The following is a 22,919-nucleotide window of genomic DNA, read 5'->3' on the forward strand; positions in this document are numbered from 1 at the left end:
GCTCATGAGGTGTCTCTGTTAGCTATAGTATATATGAATGCAGGTCCAGGACTCTTGGCTTATACCACTAATCCACTTCTCTCTCCTCTCCTCTCCTCTCACATCCTCCTCTTTTCTACCTCCCTACCCCTCATTGGTTACTTCTTCCTCTCCTCCACTCTACAGAAGACCCAGTGTAAGACCCACGTGTTGCTGCTGGTGATGCATGGTGGGAACATCCTGGATACGGCAGGGGGAGACCCTGGCACCAAGGCTGGCGATGCCACCACGCTGTCCTCCGTGCTGGAGAAGGTGGCTCGGGCACACTTCCAGGCCGCTGCAGAACATGTGATGATCAAGCTAGTGGCCTGCCCAGCTGTGTGTGCCGAGGCCTTCTCCCTCGTCTCCAAGTGAGTCAATCACACCAAATCAAATCAAATCAAATCAAATGTTATTTGTCACATACACATGGTTAGCAGATGTTAATGCGAGTGTAGCGAAATGCTTGTGCTTCTAGTTCCGTCAATGCAGTAATAACCAACAAGTAATCTAACTAACAATTCCAAAACTACTGTCTTATACACAGTGTAAGGGGATAAATAATATGTACATTAGGATATATGAATGAGTGATGGTACAGAGCAGCATAGGCAGGATACAGTAGATGGTATCGAGTACAGTATATACATGAGGTGAGTATGTAAACAAAGTGGCATAGTTAAAGTGGCTAGTGATACATGTATTACATAAGGATGCAGTCGATGGTATAGAGTACAGTATATACGTATGCATATGAGATGAATAATGTAGGGTAAGTAACATTATATAAGGTAGCATTGTTTAAAGTGGCTAGTGATATATTTACATCATTTCCCATCAATTCCCATTATTAAAGTGGCTGGGGTTGAGTCAGTGTCAGTGTCAGTGTCAGTGTGTTGGCAGCAGCCACTCAATGTTAGTGGTGGCTGTTTGACAGTCTGATGGCCTTGAGATAGAAGCTGTTTTTCAGTCTCTCGGTCCCAGCTTTGATGCACCTGTACTGACCTCGCCTTCTGGATGATAGCGGGGTGAACAGGCAGTGGCTCGGGTGGTTGATGTCCTTGATGATCTTTATGGCCTTCCTGTAACATCGGGTGGTGTAGGTGTCCTGGAGGGCAGGTAGTTTGCCCCCAGTGATGCGTTGTGCAGACCTCACTACCCTCTGGAGAGCCTTACGGTTGTGGGCGGAGCAGTTGCCGTACCAGGCGGTGATACAGCCCGCCAGGATGCTCTCGATTGTGCATCTGTAGAAGTTTGTGAGTGCTTTTGGTGACAAAACAAATTTCTTCAGCCTCCTGAGGTTGAAGAGGCGCTGCTGCGCCTTCTTCACGATGCTGTCTGTGTGAGTGGACCAATTCAGTTTGTCTGTGGAACTTAAAACTTGCTACCCTCTCCACTACTGTTCCATCGATGTGGATAGGGGGGTGTTCCCTCTGCTGTTTCCTGAAGTCCACAATCATCTCCTTAGTTTTGTTGACGTTGAGTGTGAGGTTATTTTCCTGACACCACACTCCGAGGGCCCTCACCTCCTCCCTGTAGGCCGTCTCGTCGTTGTTGGTAATCAAGCCTACCACTGTTGTGTCGTCCGCAAACTTGATGATTGAGTTGGAGGCGTGCGTGGCCACGCAGTCGTGGGTGAACAGGGAGTACAGGAGAGGGCTCAGAACGCACCCTTGTGGGGCCCCAGTGTTGAGGATCAGCGGGGTGGAGATGTTGTTGCCTACCCTCACCACCTGGGGGCGGCCCGTCAGGAAGTCCAGTACCCAGTTGCACAGGGCGGGGTCGAGACCCAGGGTCTCGAGCTTGATGACGAGCTTGGAGGGTACTATGGTGTTGAATGCCGAGCTGTAGTCGATGAACAGCATTCTCACATAGGTATTCCTCTTGTCCAGATGGGTTAGGGCAGTGTGCAGTGTGGTTGAGATTGCATCGTCTGTGGACCTATTTGGGCGGTAAGCAAATTGGAGTGGGTCTAGGGTGTCAGGTAGGGTGGAGGTGATATGGTCCTTGACTAGTCTCTCAAAGCACTTCATGATGACGGAAGTGAGTGCTACGGGGCGGTAGTCGTTTAGCTCAGTTACCTTAGCTTTCTTGGGAACAGGAACAATGGTGGCCCTGTTGAAGCATGTGGGAACAGTAGATTGGTATAGGGATTGATTGAATATGTCCGTAAACACACCGGCCAGCTGGTCTGCGCATGCTCTGAGGGCGCGGCTGGGGATGCCGTCTGGGCCTGCAGCCTTGCGAGGGTTAACACTTTTAAATGTCTTACTCACCTCGGCTGCAGTGGAGGAGAGTCCGTATGTTTTCGTTGCAGGCCGTGTCAGTGGCACTGTATTGTCCTCAAAGCGGGCAAAAAAGTTATTTAGTCTGCCTGGGTGCAGGACATCCTGGTCCGTGACTGGGCTGGATTTCTTCCTGTAGTCCGTGATTGACTGTAGACCCTGCCACATGCCTCTTGTGTCTGAGCCGTTGAATTGAGATTCTACTTTGTCTCTGTACTGACGCTTAGCTTGTTTGATTGCCTTGCGGAGGGAATAGCTGCACTGTCAAGGGGGGTAAAAATCTGAAAATTTCTAACATTTCTTAAATGTTCTGATTTTGATGTTTGCTTTCTGTTTGGCATTGAAGAGCAGTTTGTATTGGCCTTTCATCCCTTCCAGATTGTCTCAGCGCTGCCCCCCGTTGCTGAGCTGTATAGCTGAAGCACAGTGGAGAATCATGATGGTTATAAAGCAATAGTAGCTTGTGATATGTGGGCTCTATTTGATAGCATTTCTATTGAGGTGAATTCACCCCCCTAGCGATTTAGTCTGACAGTCAGAATGACAGTGCATCGTTTAGGCATGTTTGTCATTTTTAAGGAGGCATGGCAGAATACCCAAGTGACCATTTCCAATTCACAGATCTCGGCCTTGGGAGTCAAATGAATCAACAGCGACGTCGGGCCAGAGATACCAGGCTGCCAATTCTGTTGAAGGTTAAATTGGAAATGATATCGAGCAGGTAGCCTTTAAGCAGAAGTTGCGATGTTAATTAGCATGCCACTGACATTTCCCAGCCTTTCAGGGCATGTGGAATACTAAACTCATAACCTTGATCTACCCCTGAAGCCCCCTGAAGAACCCTGAAGCACCCTGAAGAACCCTGAAGCACCCTGAAGAACCCTGAAGCACCCTGAAGCCCCTGAAGCCCCTGAAGAACCCTGAAGCCCCTGAAGAACCCTGAAACACCCTGAAGAACCCTGAAGCACCCTGAAGAACCCTGAAGCCCCTGAAGAACCCTGAAGCATCCTGAAGAACCCTGAAGCCCCTATCTCTATTCAGCGGACAGAGAAAGAAAGATGAAACAGATGCCAGAGTGACTGGTTTGAATTGCATTAGTGTGGAAAGGAAAATTATTTTTGATGACTCACTATGATCTGTTTACCTAATTAACGGCTGTTGTTTATTATTGGGCTCCTGTGCCTTTATCTGGTTGTGGAATAGAGGGAACTGAATTGAAGATGAGATGAATGTGGAAGCTGTTACCTCCAGAATAAGCTGCTGCCTGCTTGTCAATCTTGCCCCGTTCAATAAATCAGCTACAGTTACAGTAGTTACTGTGGCTGGCTGCATTGAAAGCAGATGATGATGGCGGCCTGCAAGTCTTCAATCACACATGAGCTTAAAGAGGCGTTCACTCTCTTTGAATCCTCTTCTTTAAATCACATCCGTTAAGTAATGAAGACCTTGGCGAGGTGAAGACCAAAGGAATCTGCAGACTATCTTGAGTTTTTGCCCCATTTTGAGGAGGAACCCGAAGCAGCATCTCTCTGTTCTGTTCGGGTGATTGTAGGCAGTACTGTATGTTTCAGGCTGCTGGCTGTGCAGAGACTAATCTTTTCATGTCGCATTTAAAGCTGCCAGTCTTTCCGGGGGGAATCCTTTGAGACAAATGCACACATTTTTCAGCTCCCTGCTGCATATATTGTCTTTGGTAGAATGTCACTTTGTTTTGCATAGCTCTTTTTCATTGATATGCCTGTGAGAATGTTTGTGTATATATTTCCACTAATTGGTATGTGTTGACTGGGAGCTGGCAGACTGGGTTCTGAGATTGAGTCCCAAATGGCACCTTATTCCCCACATAGTGCACAACTTTAGATCAGTAGAGAATAGGGTGCCGTTCGGGACGCACCCTGAGATTTCCATCCGTCTGTCTGTCTGGTGTAGTGATTGCCGTTGGTGAGAGACAATGACTGGAGGCGAGAGCTTAAATAGATGTGAGGGCTGTGGTGTTTCCTCAGCAGCTTGACGTCTTCCTGCCTGCCTCCCTGCATGGCACAGCAATGGCCAGGGATGAAATATTTAAAGGAACAACATCCCATGGGTCTCTACTGGGTGGGTGTGTGTGAGTTATTGCCACATTTCTCAATTGCTGCTCCATTTACACTCTTTGAAAGAAAGATGCTATCTAGGACCCAAAAAGAACCCTTTTTGGTTCCAGGTAGAAACCTTTTGGTTCTAGGTATAACTATTTGGGGTTTTGTGTAGAACCTTTCCACAGGGTTCTACATGGAACCCAAAAGGGTTCTTCTACCTGGAACCCAAAATGGTTATTTTACCTGGACCCAAAAATAGTTCTCTTATAGGGACAGCCGAAGAACCCTTTTGGAACACAGAAAAGAGGATGTGAACCAGTTGATTTATTTTCCTGCGACCAGACGCATTTCCTCTGTGACAGTTGAAGATATACAAAACATTGTCTACAGCTAATAAACTAATAAACAACTCAATCTCTTGTGATGTTGGTCTTGTATTACTTTAGTTGAGGACAGGGCGGGACAGGGAGTTTGACCTGACAGTGACCTGAGGACAAGGAGACCACTCATTTTCTGTCCATTCACAGCACACACAGCCAGGGAGCAGCAGTTCTCAGTCTACTCCGCACATCTCTGCCTAATTAAGCTCACATTGTGGTTTGCCTCTGCCTCTCCCCCTGCATCTCCCACTGCCTCTGCCTCTGCATCTCCCCTGCCTCTCCCTCTGCCCCTCCCCCTGCATCGCCCCTGCCTCTCCCTCTGCTCCTGCCTCTGCCCCTGCCTCTCCCTCTGCCCCTCCCTTTTCCCCTCCCTCGGCCCCTCCCTCGGCCTCTCCCTCTCCTTCTGTCTATGTCTCTGTTTCTCCCTCGTTAGCTTTGTAAACTGTGTGCCCCGTCATTTTTTTATATTTAAATTGTTTTTATTTAACTTTTATTTAACTAGGCAATCCAGTTAAGAACAAAATCTTATTTACAATGACGGCCTACCCCGGCCAAACCCTAACCCGGACTACACTGGGGCAATTGTGCGCCGCCCTATAGGACTCCCAATTGTGATACAGCCTGGAATCTAACCCTCTCTGAAGTTATAGCCTATTTCAGTCTTGCCCACTCTGTGACATCAGATGAAGTTAGAGCCTATTTCAGTCTTGCCCACTCTGTGACATCAGATGAAGTTAGAGCCTATTTCAGTCTTGCCCACTCTGTGACATCAGATGAAGTGAGAGGGAATGTGAGATAGTGTAACCTTCTTGGCTTTGAGGAGGGATGCTGGCTTGCTGATGCTGGCTTAGGGGCTTATCTGTTCAATCAGCCCGATAGATCCTGTTAATGGCAGCTAGCTAGGCATCTCTTCATCAGCACATTACTATGTAAATCTGTAGAATCAGACACTACAGAAATGGATGGGAGAAAGGATGATAGACATTGTGTCCCAAATGTAGTGCACTGCTTGGGCCCATAGGGCTCTGGTCAAAAGTAGTGCAGTATATAAGGAATACGGTGCCATTTGGGACGGAACCCAAATCTGATTCTAACAGTTTTTGTTTTAATCGGCAGTCTTCAATGTAAATGGCCTCGATACAATTCTCTTAGTTGTATTGTTGAAGAGGTTCATTCATGTACTGTAGGAATAGGCTGACAGGCTTGCTGTAGGTTGAACACAACTGTAAGCCTACTTTTTGTTAGAATTGTTACACAGAGGCAGAGAGTGAGTAGCCAAGGAGCCCTTGTCTTCTTACAAATAGGCTCTCTGAAGGTCTGTTCTGCTTTGATGGCATACCACAGTATATCCTCAGCTTCTACCCCGGCTAGCATGAACACTCTCATAATGAGAATGTGTGTGTGTGTGTGTGTGTGTGTGTGTGTGTGTGTGTGTGTGTGTGTGTGTGTGTGTGTGTGTGTGTGTGTGTGTGTGTGTGTGTGTGTGTGTGTGTGTGTGTGTGTGTGTGTGTGTGTGTGTGTGTGTGTGTGTGAGAAAGTCTCATCTCACACACCAGAGATACTTTCTCATAGTGACTTGAAACCCATTGTCAAGACTTGAAACCCACTGTGCTCCTATAGGCTCTGCGTTCTTCCAATAAATTATATCGGTATAGCTGTGTATTCTATATCCAATTACAGTGAAACTCAGTAACTAAGCATTACCTGGACTCTATATCAGGTGAAGAATAAATATCCCACAGCATTACCAACAACATAAGTAGATGACTAATTATCCATCTCTAGAAATAAATAAAGAACAGGCTGACGAGAGAAGCTTGGTGGGTGGCTTTGTGTTGTCTTGTTGTGTCTAGATGGTCTTTGACCTTGGTCTTGGCCATGTAACTGCCTGTCCAGGGGTGTTATGGTAATATCTGTGTCCTGTGCCAGCAGCAGGGAGCTCTACAGGGCTCTGTTAACACGACAGTAACAGCATGACACAGTACAGCTACAGTGCCTTGCGAAAGTATTCGGCCCCCTTGAACTTTGCGACCTTTTGACACATTTCAGGCTTCAAACATAAAGATATAAAACTGTATTTTTTTGTGTAGAATCAACAACAAGTGGGACACAATCATGAAGTGGAATGACATTTATTTGATATTTCAAACTTTTTTAACAAATCAAAAACTGAAAAATTGGGCGTGCAAAATTATTCAGCCCCTTTACTTTCAGTGCAGCAAACTCTCTCCAGAAGTTCAGTGAGGATCTCTGAATGATCCAATGTTGACCTAAATGACTAATGATGATAAATACAATCCACCTGTGTGTAATCAAGTCTCCGTATAAATGCACCTGCACTGTGATAGTCTCAGAGGTCCGTTAAAAGCGCAGAGAGCATCATGAAGAACAAGGAACACACCAGGCAGGTCCGAGATACTGTTGTGAAGAAGTTTAAAGCCGGATTTGGATACAAAAAGATTTCCCAAGCTTTAAACATCCCAAGGAGCACTGTGCAAGCGATAATATTGAAATGGAAGGAGTATCAGACCACTGCAAATCTACCAAGACCTGGCCGTCCCTCTAAACTTTCAGCTCATACAAGGAGAAGACTGATCAGAGATGCAGCCAAGAGGCCCATGATCACTCTGGATGAACTGCAGAGATCTACAGCTGAGGTGGGAGACTCTGTCCATAGGACAACAATCAGTCGTATATTGCACAAATCTGGCCTTTATGGAAGAGTGGCAAGAAGAAAGCCATTTCTTAAAGATATCCATAAAAAGTGTTGTTTAAAGTTTGCCACAAGCCACCTGGGAGACACACCAAACATGTGGAAGAAGGTGCTCTGGTCAGATGAAACCAAAATTGAACTTTTTGGCAACAATGCAAAATGTTATGTTTGGCGTAAAAGCAACACAGCTCATCACCCTGAACACACCATGCCCATTGTCAAACATGGTGGTGGCAGCATCATGGTTTGGGCCTGCTTTTCTTCAGCAGGGACAGGGAAGATGGTTAAAATTGATGGGAAGATGGATGGAGCCAAATACAGGACCATTCTGGATGAAAACCTGATGGAGTCTGCAAAAGACCTGAGACTGGGACGGAGATTTGTCTTCCAACAAGACAATGATCCAAAACATAAAGCAAAATCTACAATGGAATGGTTCAAAAATAAACATATCCAGGTGTTAGAATGGCCAAGTCAAAGTCCAGACCTGAATCCAATCGAGAATCTGTGGAAAGAACTGAAAACTGCTGTTCACAAATGCTCTCCATCCAACCTCACTGAGCTCGAGCTGTTTTGCAAGGAGGAATGGGAAAAAATGTCAGTCTCTCGATGTGCAAAACTGATAGAGACATACCCCAAGCGACTTACAGCTGTAATCGCAGCAAAAGGTGGCTCTACAAAGTATTAACTTAAGGGGGCTGAATAATTTTGCACGCCCAATTTTTCAGTTTTTGATTTGTTAAAAAAGTTTGAAATATCCAATAAATGTCGTTCCACTTCATGATTGTGTCCCACTTGTTGTTGATTCTTCACAAAAAAATACAGTTTTATATCTTTATGTTTGAAGCCTGAAATGTGGCAAAAGGTTGCAAAGTTCAAGGGGGCCGAATACTTTCGCAAGGCACTGTATAGCAGTACATTACACAGGCCCTTGAGAGTGACTACCGATGGATAACCTACATACCAGTGGAGGTCAGTGCCGTTTAAGATGAGGGAGGACCATTTATTTTTAAATTGGATGACTGTCATTCATATTCCATTCACCCAGTTCAATGTAACATCGATAGGTTTAGGCTACTACATTATTCTCAAATTGCCCCTATAACCATCATGAAGTTGCGACACATTCAATACCGCCTTGCACACACTCTTGCATGCACCTAGCTGATCTAGGGTGTAATCATTAGTCCCACAGTTGCAAACGAGAGTTTCTATTGGACAAATTCAGGTACATGTATGTTTATCTCTGTTTCGTTCCACTTGCTTCCGTTTAAGAAATGTTTTTCAGCAGAATCGGCAGAATAAATACACCCCTGGTCACGCGTAAACACTGTTCACATTCACAACAGCCATGTTGTATTCCTTCTCACATCTATGCACTCGCTTCCTCTCACCTTTTCCCTTTGTTTGTGGACTTCAATGCACAACACATTAGCTGTATGTGACCAGGCAAAAAAACATTTCCAAGCCAAACCATGTCATAACTGCTACACACAGCCTACGTCGTTGTCACCATAACTAAAGTAACAGACTTTCAGCTCCCTCCAAAGATTTTCTATTGGGTTCAGGTCTGGAGACTGGCTAGGCCACTCCAGGACCTTGAGATGCTTCTTACGGAGCCACTCCTTAGTTGCCCTGGCTGTGTGTTTCGGGTCGTTGTCATGCTGGAAGACCCAGCCACGACCCATCTTCAATGCTCTTACTGAGGGAAGGAGGTTGTTGGCCAAGATCTCGCGATACATGGCCCCATCCATCCTCCCCTCAATACGGTGCAGTCGTCCTGTCCCCTTTGCAGAAAAGCATCCCCAAAGAATGATGTTTCCACCTCCATGCTTTACGGTTGGGATGGTGTTCTTGGGGTTGGACTCATCCTTCTTCTTCCTCCAAACACGGCGAGTGGAGTTTAGACCAAAAAGCTCTATTTTTGTCTCATCAGACCACATCTCACCAAGCTGCTTGCCTATTGTCCTGTAGCCCATCCCAGCCTTGTGCAGGTCTACAATTTTATCCATGATGTCCTTACACAGCTCTCTGGTCTTGGCCATTGTGGAGAGGTTGGAGTCTGTTTGATTGAGTGTGTGGACAGGGGTCTTTTATACAGGTAACGAGTTCAAACAGGTGCAGTTAATACAGGTAATGAGTGAAGAACAGGAGGGCTTCTTAAAGAAAAACTAACAGGTCTGTGAGAGCCAGAATTCTTACTGGTTGGTAGGTGATCAAATACTTATGTCATGCAATAAATGCAAATTAATTACTTAAAAATCTTACAATGTGATTTTCTGGATTTTTGTTTTAGATTCCGTCTCTCACAGTTTAAGTGTACCTATGATAAAAATTACAGACCTCTACATGCTTTGTAAGTAGGAAAACCTGCAAAATCCTGCTGAATTTTCTGGCTTAGTAAGTGATACTGAAGTGAATTTTTTTTTACAAAATCGCTCTCCAGCTCTCTCTTGCTTCTCCTTCATTTTGGAAAACATTGATTTGTTCAAAACTGTTCAACTATTGTCCTTCTCTCACTTTGAAGCAACTACTGACCCACATTTTATGTACTGCAGTGCTAGCTAGCTGTATCTTATGGGTCATTCCAATGAATCTGTGCCTTTTCTGTCCCAAGGATATTATATGCATAAATATGCATGAAAAGTATCTGTATAATACATTATATTATCAAGCAAAGTGTCATGCTCTTTGTCCTGATTGCAATTTGAAGATACAAAACCTAATAAAAACTACCTAGAACAATGACAAATTTTGATTTGAGCCCATCCCCACTCTCTAACACTACACTTCACCATGAAATATAATGATTAGAATCATTCAGAAATCTTTTTTATTTTTTTATTGTGTGACTCTATTTCCAATTTAGACATAAAATACATTTTCTCATCGGAAATTTCTAATATGTTAGTTAAAATACACATTTTAGTCATGCCCCCAGGTTTTTACTCAGTCCTGACACATTCCCCCCTCTAAAAATGTGGGACATTCCACAAGTCACATGATCAACCGGAAGTAGCATCATTTGAGTCTCCAGAAGGTCATGGGAAGACCAAAAGTAAGTAAGTTTTCTCACTCTTTTTTCTGTATTTTGTATAATTTTGTAAGTATGATTGAGAATGTTTGTTTTTTAAAGATAGTTTTGGTAAACCACTTGAAGTGTTATCGTGTTATTAGCATCGATGCCATGTGGCTACATTTCATATATTTGAAAATGCTATAACTCAGTCCTGTTACTTTCAGTCCTGTTACTCATATGAAGGGTAACAGGACTGAATAAGAGTAACAGGAGTGAGAAGTTTGAATGAAATATTAATTTCAAATGTGTATCTGGTATATACATTGATTCATTATAATACTATTCTCTTGATTTTAAGTTTCACAGTTGGAATTACTGAAGGTGTTTTCAGTTTTACAATGTGAACACATTACTTACAGGGAGCCAATCGATTAAGTGCTTAACTATCGTAATTGTGATGTACTTGTGTGTTTTAGGCAAAAAGATGAAGGGCTTAAAAGGAGGTGAAAGACATCAGAGAAGCTCCAGAAACAAACTGAAGAGCTACAAAAGCAGCTACAGACACAAACCCCCAAAAAGGAGGGGTATAAGGAAAAAATTATGTGTATGAAACAGAATAATCCATCTTCACGTACAAAAATTGACAAACAAATGAGACAGCTACCACGTGCTACAATACAAAATACTCTTCTCTTCCATGAGGCCTTAGTGGAGGACATCCGGCAGAGGTACAGAAACTCACAGGGAGAAAGGGAAAGGCAACTCATCTCAAAGATAGTGACAGGAAAACGTATAAAAAATATAGGCTGCAACGTCTCTCCCAAGGTTCATTTGGGTTTTGCAAAGAAAAGGTGATTGATGAATGCGAAGAATGCAGAACTAAACTTAAACTACCAAAGGAAGAGAAACAATGGGGTGGTAGATGGCTTCATAAACAATGTCAGAGATATTTACACCAGGGATGATGTCAGTCGAATTACGACTGGGAAGTGGCAGACCCTCACCCAGAAGAAAATCAAAAATCAGAAGAGGTTCCTTTTGAACACAGTGAAAAATCTACGTGAAGTTTTTGGCAGAACATGATGGGTTGATCTCATACTCCCTCTTCTGCCCACTGCACCCCTTTTGGGTTGTTCACCCAAGTGACCGGGAGACTTGCATGTGCAAGCAGCATGAAAATCTCCGTTTTTATCGTACAGAAACTGCTCCACCTGAAGATCATCAACACTTTCAATCCTGATGAACTTCTAAAATCCATCACATGCAACATGATGTGCATGTGCGGTGTGCAAGGACATCTCTGGCCCCGTCTCAGGCCAATATATACAACGATAAGAATGAAGTTACTTATGTCCAGTGGACAATTGTGGATAAGGAGCACAAGAATGACCCCAATGGCAGAACATCCACCATCAAAAAAGAGTTCCAGACCACCCAAGAGCAACTGCTGGAACAGCTGAACCTGATGCTGCGCAAGTTTAAGAGGCACACTTACAACATCAAGAATCAGTTTACCCACTACAGGGCACTGAAACAAGGCTTGAAAGCACATGAATGCTTAATTAATCTGGACTTTTCCCGAAAATGACCTCTATTAGTACAGAAATACAGACGGTCCACTTCAGAGCATCACACCATCAGGCAACATTGCACACAGGTGTGCTTTATGTGCATACAACCCCACGACCGGTGTCCTTCTGCACAGTGTTCTCCTCCAGACAGAAGGGCCCACCAGCAATCTGGCAGCACTTATCACCAGTGCTTGATTATGTGTAGAGTCTCTACTGTCCATTTTTACAGTGATGGCCCTTGAACTTTTTCCTGTTTCGTACTAAGCTGTTCAGAAGAGGATTCACTGCTGGATCGTGGAATTTCTTTGAGGCAAGCCCCGGAAAGGGTGCCCCGGATGGAGTGGTAGGGCCCTGAAGAGGATGGCTGATAGTCTTGTCAGCAAGGTGACAGATATCCCTGATGTTTCAGAGCAGTTTTCTGTGTTGAGCAAGACAGATACAGCAATCAAGTTGTTTTTGTGGAAGAGGAAGCAGTCAACAGAGCAGTGTCAGAGATGCCCAAGGATGTGCCACTAGTTCCATCTACGATGAAGATGCATCAGGCAGTAACCCTAGGCTATGGAGAGCTGACCTACAGGGACGTCAGCTGTTTGTTCACAGCAAGACAACATCTGAACTGTGAGTGCTTTAATGCAAAGCATTTCACATTTAATTGACAGAAGGCTCCCACGACCACAGAAAATCAGTGGCAAAGTCCTGGTTGTTGGCAAATGGTGTGTGCTGAAGTACGACGGTCAACGGTACCCTGGCATCATCACAGACAAACACACACTGTTTGTTGTATGAAAAGGATAGTGGCCAACAGGTACTGGCAGTCAATGTAGAGATCTGAGGATCTGTTTAATATGCTCAGCTTTTTGTATTTGTTGTCTTTCTTGCCTTTTGTAGAGGAAGATGGAGAACCCATACTGTGTAGAGGCAGGAGCCAGACACACATACTGCAGAGGAGGACCAATACTCACACCTTCTCTCTCCCACCCCACCCCACACACACAAGCACACGTTCACATCCACGCACACACATTTGTTACTGCTTTTATGTTGCTATTTAGACTAAGACATTTTTTGCCAAACATAATGACCTCTGTTTTATCTTTGTTTAATTGAAGGAAGTTCTGTGACATCCAGTTATTCTCACACACACAAACACTCATTCCTGTTACTCAGCACTCATTCCTGTTACTCAGTGCTCATTCCTGTTACTCAGTGTTCATTCCTGTTACTCAGTGCTCATTCCTGTTACTCAGCACTCATTCCTGTTACTCAGTGCTCATTCCTGTTACTCAGTGCTCATTCCTGTGACCCAGTGCTCATTCCTGTGACCCAGTGCTCATTCCTGTGACCCAGTGCTCATTCCTGTGACCCAGTGCTCATTCCTGTGACTCAGTGCTCATTCCTGTGACTCAGTGCTCATTCCTGTGACTCAGTGCTCATTCCTGTGACCCAGTGCTCATTCCTGTGACTCAGTGCTCATTCCTGTGACCCAGTGCTCATTCCTGTGACCCAGTGCTCATTCCTGTGACTCAGTGCTCATTCATGTGACCCAGTGCTCATTCATGTGACCCAGTGCTCATTCCTGTTACTCAGTGCTCATTCCTGTTACTCAGTGCTCATTCCTGTTACTCAGTGCTCATTCCTGTTACTCAGTGCTCATTCCTGTTACTCAGTGCTCATTCCTGTTACTCAGTGCTCATTCCTGTTACTCAGTGCTCATTCCTGTGACCCAGTGCTCATTCCTGTTACTTCATTGTGTTTTATTAAAACAAATAAAGATAAACCATTTTTCAATTATGTTTGGTCTATCCTTTAAACAATTGTTTGAAACATCACATTATATATTTTTTAATAAAATTGAGGTTGGGGTCTCCCTTAAAAATAAAAAATGGCTTTGTGTTTAAAAAAAAAAGACATTTCGCCTGCATATGTTGTGACTTTTTAGCTACAGATATATATATTGAGGGGAAAACAAAGCAACTAGTGGGCATGACTTTTAATTGATATTTAATCAGAGTTTTGGTAACAGGACTGAGAAAAATGCAACCATCTTCCATTTTGAAGCCTTGTAAAAAAATCATACATTTGCCTAAGATTGACCATTACACATTTTGAATAGTTAAACATGTGTGCTATTAGATACAGTGCTGAAAAAAGATAAAGAATTAAGTTTAATTTTGAAAAGTTCCAACATTCAAATGGCACCGATTTGGCGGAATGGCCCTTATGCTTTCAGTGCTAGATTCATCCTCTGATCCTTGGATTGGTTGTCACGACTTCCGGCGAAGTCGGTCTCTCTCCTTGTTCGGGCGGCATTCGGCGGTCGACGTCACCGGCTTTCTAGCCGCCGCCAATCCACTTTTCATTTTCCATTTGTTCTGTCTTTGTCTTTCACACCTGGCTTCACTCAACCAATTACTTGTTTATTATTTAACCCTCTGTTCCCCATGTTTTGTTTGTGAGTGATTGTTCTTTGTACATCGGTTCGTTTTTATGGGCTCGCTATGTTGCTTTGTATTATTTTTTTTTTTAGTAAAGTACGTTGATTACTCATATCTGCTGTCCTGCGCCTGCCTCTCTACACCAGCTACACACAGGACCTTTACATGGGTAGACATGTCAGTTCATGCTGCAAGAGTTCTGATAGGTTGGAGGATGTCCTCCAGAAGTTGTCATAATTACTGTGAAAGTCTATGGAAGGGGGTGAAAACCATAAGCCTCCTAGGTTTTGTATTGAAGTCAATGTACCAGAGGAGGACATAAGCTAGCTGTCCTCCGGCTACACCATGGTGCTACCCTACAGAGTGCTGCTGTGGCTACTGTAGACCTTCATTGCAAAACAGTGTTTAAATAAATTATTTGGTGACATGAATACATTTAGTATAGTTTTATCTAAAAAGGATAACTTTAAAAATAAAATGTTTTATAATTTACATTTTTATGAAATTCACAGAGGAGGATGGTCCTCTCCTTCCTCCTCTGAGGAGCCTCCACTGATATATACTGCAGTAATGCTGTTACAGTGTAAGTACTTACAGTACTCAGCTTTAAAAGCAGACAGTCGGCCATTCTGGGGTCAGATACATTCTAGTCAAATGGCAGTTTTTACCTAGAACATTGCCTAACTGTACCTGTGAAATAACTGAACAGAAAACAGTTCCTATCACCTACATATTGTAGGTGTCTTATTATAGTGGTGTCACAGTTTCTTGCTCCATGTTCCTCACCGCAGACACAGGGGATCTGTTCACAGAGAGAGAGAGAGAGGGTGGGGAACATGGTGCATGACATCACAGCTTCAGCTTGCCATTTACCTGGGAAGCTCCTTTTCTCTCCTGGCTATTCTTATCAATGGATACTGCTGGGCAGGGACCTCCTCTACAGATGGAGTCTTCACACCACGCAGACCCCATCCTATCCATGACTGCACCCATATTTCAGCCTTGGCACAGATTTGGCAAGTTCCTGTAATCTGAGCTGCTGATGGATGGTGATAGGTACAGCTGTTCAAGGAGTGCTGGCAAGGGCAAGGCTATTGTTCACTGTTTCCCCACACTGTTGGATAATGGATCTTGGACACTCTGTCACTCTGATTCACACACACATGCACACACATCAGATGAACAGAGCGTAGGGTGCTATCAGACATTCAGAGGAGGCGAGGTTGTGCCAGCAGGGGAGGGTCTGCCAGCCTGCACCTGTAAGGAGAGTGGAAGAGAGAGTGAGTGGAAGAGAGAGAGTGAGAGAGATAGTGGGGGGGGGGGGGGGGGGGGGGGGATGAATAGCCACAGGCTCATTCATCATATTTATACATTCCATGGTAACAACTCATTTTGTTGGCTCTTTTTCCCAAAATAACCTTGGATTATCAGAAACAGACAATTACAAGACTTTTTCCAAATTCCATTTCCCATGACATTTTTGTGCAGTGGAAACGCTTGATGAATGAATGCCTGTTGATACTGTAAATGTCAGAGGGCTCTCCATTCACCATATAGCTACTTTCCATTTTCCATGTAAGACACAAAACTATGGCAATACAAGTCATTTTTCAGGGATAAATAACATTTTGAATTTAATTGATTGTTATTCAAGGCACACAAATGACTTCCTGTTGTGTGTTCCCCTCCTTCCTATCCCCTCCAGTCTGAACCCGTACAGCTATGACGAGAGCTGTGTGTCCAGCAGCGTTGACCACCTGCCCCTGGCTGCCCTCCCGCTCCTTGCCATCGCAGCACCAAACTACCAGGACGCCGTGGCAACTCTCATCACCCGCACCAACCAGGTCTACCACAGTTTCCTCGAGTCCCAGGACGGACAGGGCTTCACTGGCCAGGTGGGTCTGTCCTCTAGTGTCCCCCCTAGACAGGGCTTCACTGGCCAGGTGGGTCTGTCCTCTAGTGTCCCCCCTAGACAGGGCTTCACTGGTCAGGTGGGTCTGTCCTCTAGTGTCCCTCGAGACAGGGCTTCACTGGTCAGGTGGGTCTGTCCTCTTGTGTCCCTCCTAGGCAGGGCTTCACTGGCCAGGTGGGTCCGTCCTCTAGTGTGCCACCTAGACAGGGCTTCACTGGCCAGGTGGGTCTGTCCTATAGTGTCCCCCCCAGACAGGGCTTCACTGACCAGGTTGGTCTGTCCTCTAGTGTCCCCCCTAGACAGAGCTTCACTGGCCAGGTGTGTCTGTCCCTCTAAAGTGTCCCCCAATATAGGTCTTCACTGGCCAGGTGGGTCCACCCCTCTAAAGTGTCCCCCAATAAATGGCGTCACTGGCCACGTGGGTCCATCCGTCTAAAGTGTCCCCCAATATAGGGCTTCACTGGCCAGTTGGGTCCGTCCTCCTAAAGTGTCCCCCCATAAAGGTCTTCACTGGCGAGGTGGGTCCAACCTCTAAAGTGTCCCCTCGGCTCCCACAGGGTCACACTGACTCACTAGAGATGAGTCATACTGTAAGGAACAAGGGAGGAGAAGAGGAGAGAGAGAATGGGAGATCTCATTCCCTCTAATCTCTCATGCCAAATCCAATAATGTGCTGCAGTCCATTTAATGGAAGCCAATCATTTCCAGAGGAAGTGATGATTGGGATACAGAGGGCTGGGTAATCCTCTGTGTTCACTGTGGGGACTAGTGTCGCCAGAGACCTGCAGCTTTATCATGCCGTATGCAGACCCCATTAACTCTCACACACCTGTGGACAATCCCCTCTCTGATAAGGACCCGTGTTCTAATTAAGCGCAGTAATTTTAAAGAGCGCATTATTGGCAAAACCATGCAATGTTTAAACTCTATTAAATTGAACTTCATCTCCTTGCATAACTTTGACAAGATTTGTGGGCATAACGCAATTCTTAGTCAGGAAGCCAAGTACAATGGTGGCACGTCAAACCAATTAAGGAGAAAATTCTGTTGTTCCCTCAGACTGAGTCAGTCCTAATGAAGTGTGCTATTGACATTCAGATTCAACTGTGGATCTGAACAGGCACGGGGCCCAAATATGCCTGCTGGGGAGACTTGGCAGCCTACATTGATTGAGTGGAGCGAGGTTTTCTAAAATGGTGTGTGTACTGTATGTGCGTCTGTGTGTGCGTGCATGTGTGTGTGTGTGTTCCCGTCCAGGTGTGTGTGATGGCCGACTGTGTGGGAGGTGTGCTGTGCTTCGACGCCCTGTGTTTCAGCAGCAGCAGTAGTAGCAGCCAGAGGCAGCATAGCAGCCCCAGCCACAGCAGCAGCAGGAACAACAGCACTGAGAGCCTCAAGGTAGGAACATGACACATTACAACTCAATCAACTTGCTCTCTAACATGTTCTGTAAAACTGCACTTGTGGATGCCCCTAAGAGAATTTTGAATTGAGGCATTACAATTTCAGTTTGTGCTTTCTGTGCTATTCAACTATCTCCCCATGGCGTGTAGCTAGAATTGTGTAAATTCTTCTCTGTTCAGACAGCTTTCCTCTCAGACAATCTCTCCTACCCCATGCTATCCCGGCCAAGACCTTGAAATTACTTGGTGTCCTCTCTCTCAGTCCTGAGCTGGCCTGTCTTTTCCTGTTTGTTTACACCCAGTTACCGTAGCACTGCATGATCCCCTGGGCTGTTCTTTCTGTCCGAGCCCCTACTCTCTCCCCTCTCTGCTCTGTCTCTTTCTCTCACTCTCTCTATATCTGTTCTCTTATTTCCCCTCTCTCTCTCTAACCTCAAATCTACTTTGCCCACTTCTACTCTCCTGTAGCCTCAAACATAAAACAGGATCAAAATCTGTCTGGAGTTAGCAGACGTGGGTTGAAATACTTTTGTGGGTATTTCAATTACATTCAGAGACATTTCAAAGTAAGTAGTTGAATATTAGAATGTATTTGGAAATACACATGGAAAGTATTGGTTTGTATTTGAAAAATACTCAAACACAGGCAAGTGTATTTTTAAATACAAATATTTAAATACTCCATGCATTTAAACTCAGGTCTGTTTGGTCCTAAGGCTATTTTAAATCATGTATTTAGAAACAAGAATTTGAACAGAAATACTCATACACAGAAAACAAGTATTTCAAATAGAAATACTCAAATACACATGTATTTAAATCCAGGTCTGGTAGCTAGCCAGCTCCCACATTCTCATATGTGCTGAGAGAGAGGGATTAGCAATGAGCTGCTCGTTTTTGTACAGTTATGGTATTTGAGTGTGAGTGAAGCGTGAAGGCTTGTGTCCCTCGTTCTCTTCCTCCCACACAGGATAACCCTGAGGACAGCCCCTGTCACAGCCCCAGCCTGGGCCTCAGCTCCAGTAAGAGGCTGAGTAAGAGCAACATTGATATCTCGGCAATGCCCAGCGATGGACACAGCCAGGCCAAACAGCCCCTCAGCAGGAAACAGAGCGACTCGTACGATGGAGACACATCTACAGGACAACACAGCTTCTTCAGCAGGTACTGTAGACAGAGAACAGCACCCTGATGGAAGCTAGCCATAACCCTAACCCTAGCTTCATGTCCACACCTGGCTCAACCCTAACTCTAATTTCAATTTATATTGTCCTCCAAAAGTGGGGGACAATACCTCCAAAAGCACAATTCATGCACCATGGTTGGATTATGAGGCAGTGGTAACAGTATACTTTTCCTTTGCTCACTGTGATACACAGTGGGGATTATTCTGCCTTTTCTCTCTCTTGGCAAGGACTCTGTTGACATTCCAATTCAATTAAGATAAAGGTTAAATACTGTATGTAGATACTCAGACTTAGGGAAAATCCCATAATAGTATACTCCTACCATCACATTCTTGCCATATACCACTGTCATTAGAATCAAATCTGAATACATGTTTTCTTATCACGCAGTTCTATACCCGATGTTTATTCCAGACATTTCTAGTGACATTTTGAATGATGTGTGTATGAGTGCACATCTATCCATCTAGCTATGCTCTTTGTGGTGTGATGGGATAACCCAGATGTACTGTAGCTATCTGGCCCTCAGCCAGGTTGTCATGGGATGTTTTATTTCTATGTGTGTCACTCTGTCATCAATATTTGCTGCAATATGGTCCTTTCTGCCTGCCTGTCTACCTGCCTGCTTGTCTGCATTTTTGCCTGCCTTTCTTGCCTGTCTGCTTGTCTGCCTTTCTGTCTGTCTATCTACAGTATATGCCTGCCTGTCTACCTTGCCGGCCTCCCTGTCGGCCTGCTGTAGTCTATAAATAGCCAGTGTGCATACTGTAGGAGACTGACTACTGCAGCTATAGCTGGCTGGATGGGGAGCTCCCAGCTCACTACCATGCTACCAATTAAACAGCACCAAGCAACCAGTGTTCCCATTCCAAGTCACATGTGAGGCTCACGTAGTTATAGTCATAGAAATACCATTTTATTTAGAAGGCTACATTAGCCAGGTCCCTGGCAACCTAGGCTGAATCGTAAATGGCACCCTATTCTCTATGAAAGTTCCCCCAGCCCATCCCACAGGATATCCCCACCCCCTCACAGGGAGGGCTCTGCTCTGGTTCAGTTTAGGCTTTTTAGAGCTGTGATACCCAGGCATCAGCCCACTCATCAGGGGCCTCTGGGAAGCCTGCCTATCTCTGGATCACCTGCCTGTCAAAAGCTTCCCTTTTCACCTCAACCAGGGGATTTTACTCTACCCACAGATTTAGGGTAATTAAATATTGCATGGCTGAAGGTTGGGTGGTTGGTGGGCGGTTTGAATAAAGAGAAACAATACCTTTAAAAAAATCCGTAAATGTATCATTATTGTGAAATGTATATAGTCTACATTGACGTTTTTCTTTAATTATTTTAGGCTATCTGGTATTAGTGCTTAAGCCTATAGCCGACACAGACAATCGCCAAATAATGCTTTTGAGAAGGGGCAGAAAATGTTAATATCAATCCATGGTGGAAAAAAGGACATTGTCGAAGTTTAATTCAATAAGACAAAAGCAGAGAAAGGAGAGTTGAAAATAAAGAGAAGGGAGGGACAGAAAAGTCATGTTTGGAAAAGATTTGGTGAAGTGATTAAAGAGGATGATAGCATCCTGCCAGAATCCCCCCCCCCCCCCCCCCCTCTTCTATTTTCCTTAATTTTGTGGCTAGATTCAAATACTCTCTGTTCAAATACTCTCTCTCAAATTATTTTTATAGAACAAACTTCACGTCAGGATAGTCAACCAAAACTAATAATTAATGTATGTGTGTTATATTAAACACAGAGGAGGGAGTCAAATGTTGGCAAGCAATAAACATTTCAGAACAGCTATGACTGAATTATTATCCGTACACTTTCAAAAATACTAGTCGAATAAGACATTGGAGAGATGAAGCATTTTGACAAAGAGATTTATTTATAGACTAATACAAATCAGTAGCGGATTTAGGTACGGGCGACATGGACAGCCGCCCAGGTCACCATATTGAAACAAATAGCCAAACCGAAAACTGCAGACAGGCAGGCTAAACTGTCAATGGAGTGAAGAGCAGAAATCTCAACTAGCAAGCAAGTCGCAGCAATGAAGAACGCGAAGGAGGGGAGAATTCTGTCAGGGGGGGGGGGGGGGGATTTTGGGCACAACACCGGCTGTTATGTGTGATGATTGTGAGTCGCTATACAAATTCCCCAGTCAAAAAACGGGACTTCAAATAGGCCTATGGCATGTCAAGGGAACTGTAGCCTATTGTTAATATGGGTTCAATTAAAACTGAAATCTGGACATCTAACCAGAATAGCCTACAGTTTTTTGGCAAACTTCTGATAATAGTAGTCCCGTGCGAATCGACAACCCTGTGTTTTGAGAGAAAAGGTCTTGAGTTTTACAGGTGTTGCTCGAGATTTGAGCAAGAAAACAATAACTGCTTCGATAAATTGAACAAAGTGCTGCGCATAGCCTATATATGGATGGCCTACGTGTATCAACTTTCACAGTGAATGCTTTTGTTTATACGTTTTGTGCAAATTAATTGAACATCGCCAAATGCATCATACAAAATAGTGTGCCTATTTAATGCAACCCTTGATGTCAATAGATCGCAAAGCTGCATTCAACTGAGCTACGCGTTCACTTTCTCATCCATAGCCTAAAAATGCATAACAAGTGCAAGTTAGCTGTTAAGCTCACATCTGATCTGAAGGCAGGGGGCATTTAGGGCGTCTTCTACTGCGGATCCCTAAAATATCATAATCATGTTCACACTTCCTCAATTCAAATATTATGGCGACACTATACCAAATATGGTTTGGTACGGTTTAGAAACTTGGGAGTCAAGCTCGAGTTATCAGTGTAGCCTGTTATTGCCTGGACTTGTTGAAATATCTTCACACCTTGGAGAAAACCTCCAGGATTCTGTCATAACTGTCAATTTATACAGTGCCTTGCGAAAGTATTCGGCCCCCTTGAACTTTGCGACCTTTTGCCACATTTCAGGCTTCAAACATAAAGATATAAAACTGTATTTTTTTGTGAAGAATCAACAACAAGTGGGACACAATCATGAAGTGGAACGACATTTATTGGATATTTCAAACTTTTTTAACAAATCAAAAACTGAAAAATTGGGCGTGCAAAATTATTCAGCCCCCTTAAGTTAATACTTTGTAGCGCCACCTTTTGCTGCGATTACAGCTGTAAGTCGCTTGGGGTATGTCTCTATCAGTTTTGCACATCGAGAGACTGACATTTTTTCCCATTCCTCCTTGCAAAACAGCTCGAGCTCAGTGAGGTTGGATGGAGAGCATTTGTGAACAGCAGTTTTCAGTTCTTTCCACAGATTCTCGATTGGATTCAGGTCTGGACTTTGACTTGGCCATTCTAACACCTGGATATGTTTATTTTTGAACCATTCTATTGTAGATTTTGCTTTATGTTTTGGATCATTGTCTTGTTGGAAGACAAATCTCCGTCCCAGTCTCAGGTCTTTTGCAGACTCCATCAGGTTTTCATCCAGAATGGTCCTGTATTTGGCTCCATCCATCTTCCCATCAATTTTAACCATCTTCCCTGTCCCTGCTGAAGAAAAGCAGGCCCAAACCATGATGCTGCCACCACCATGTTTGACAATGGGCATGGTGTGTTCAGGGTGATGAGCTGTGTTGCTTTTACGCCAAACATAACGTTTTGCATTGTTGCCAAAAAGTTCAATTTTGGTTTCATCTGACCAGAGCACCTTCTTCCACATGTTTGGTGTGTCTCCCAGGTGGCTTGTGGCAAACTTTAAACGACACTTTTTATGGATATCTTTAAGAAATGGCTTTCTTCTTGCCACTCTTCCATAAAGGCCAGATTTGTGCAATATACGACTGATTGTTGCCCTATGGAGTGATCATGGGCCTCTTGGCTGCATCTCTGATCAGTCTTCTCCTTGTATGAGCTGAAAGTT

The 22,919-nt window shown here is 44.3% G+C and overlaps 1 protein-coding gene across 2 annotated transcripts in view; it reads left to right on the forward strand.

Moving 5' to 3' along the window:
* The window catches only part of LOC110507771 (membrane-associated phosphatidylinositol transfer protein 3), a 156,833-nt gene that overhangs the window by 61,438 nt on the left and 72,476 nt on the right, over positions 1–22,919 (forward strand). For both annotated transcript variants that reach the window (XM_036965164.1, XM_036965165.1), the window contains exons 5-8: positions 166–389; positions 16,205–16,394; positions 17,669–17,809; positions 18,785–18,978. In XM_036965164.1, coding sequence (XP_036821059.1) covers positions 166–389; positions 16,205–16,394; positions 17,669–17,809; positions 18,785–18,978 — 749 coding nt within the window. The remainder of the gene's footprint in view (positions 1–165; positions 390–16,204; positions 16,395–17,668; positions 17,810–18,784; positions 18,979–22,919) is intronic.

This window comes from Oncorhynchus mykiss, chromosome 27 (assembly GCF_013265735.2).
Source record: "Oncorhynchus mykiss isolate Arlee chromosome 27, USDA_OmykA_1.1, whole genome shotgun sequence".
Lineage (NCBI taxonomy): Eukaryota > Metazoa > Chordata > Actinopteri > Salmoniformes > Salmonidae > Oncorhynchus > Oncorhynchus mykiss.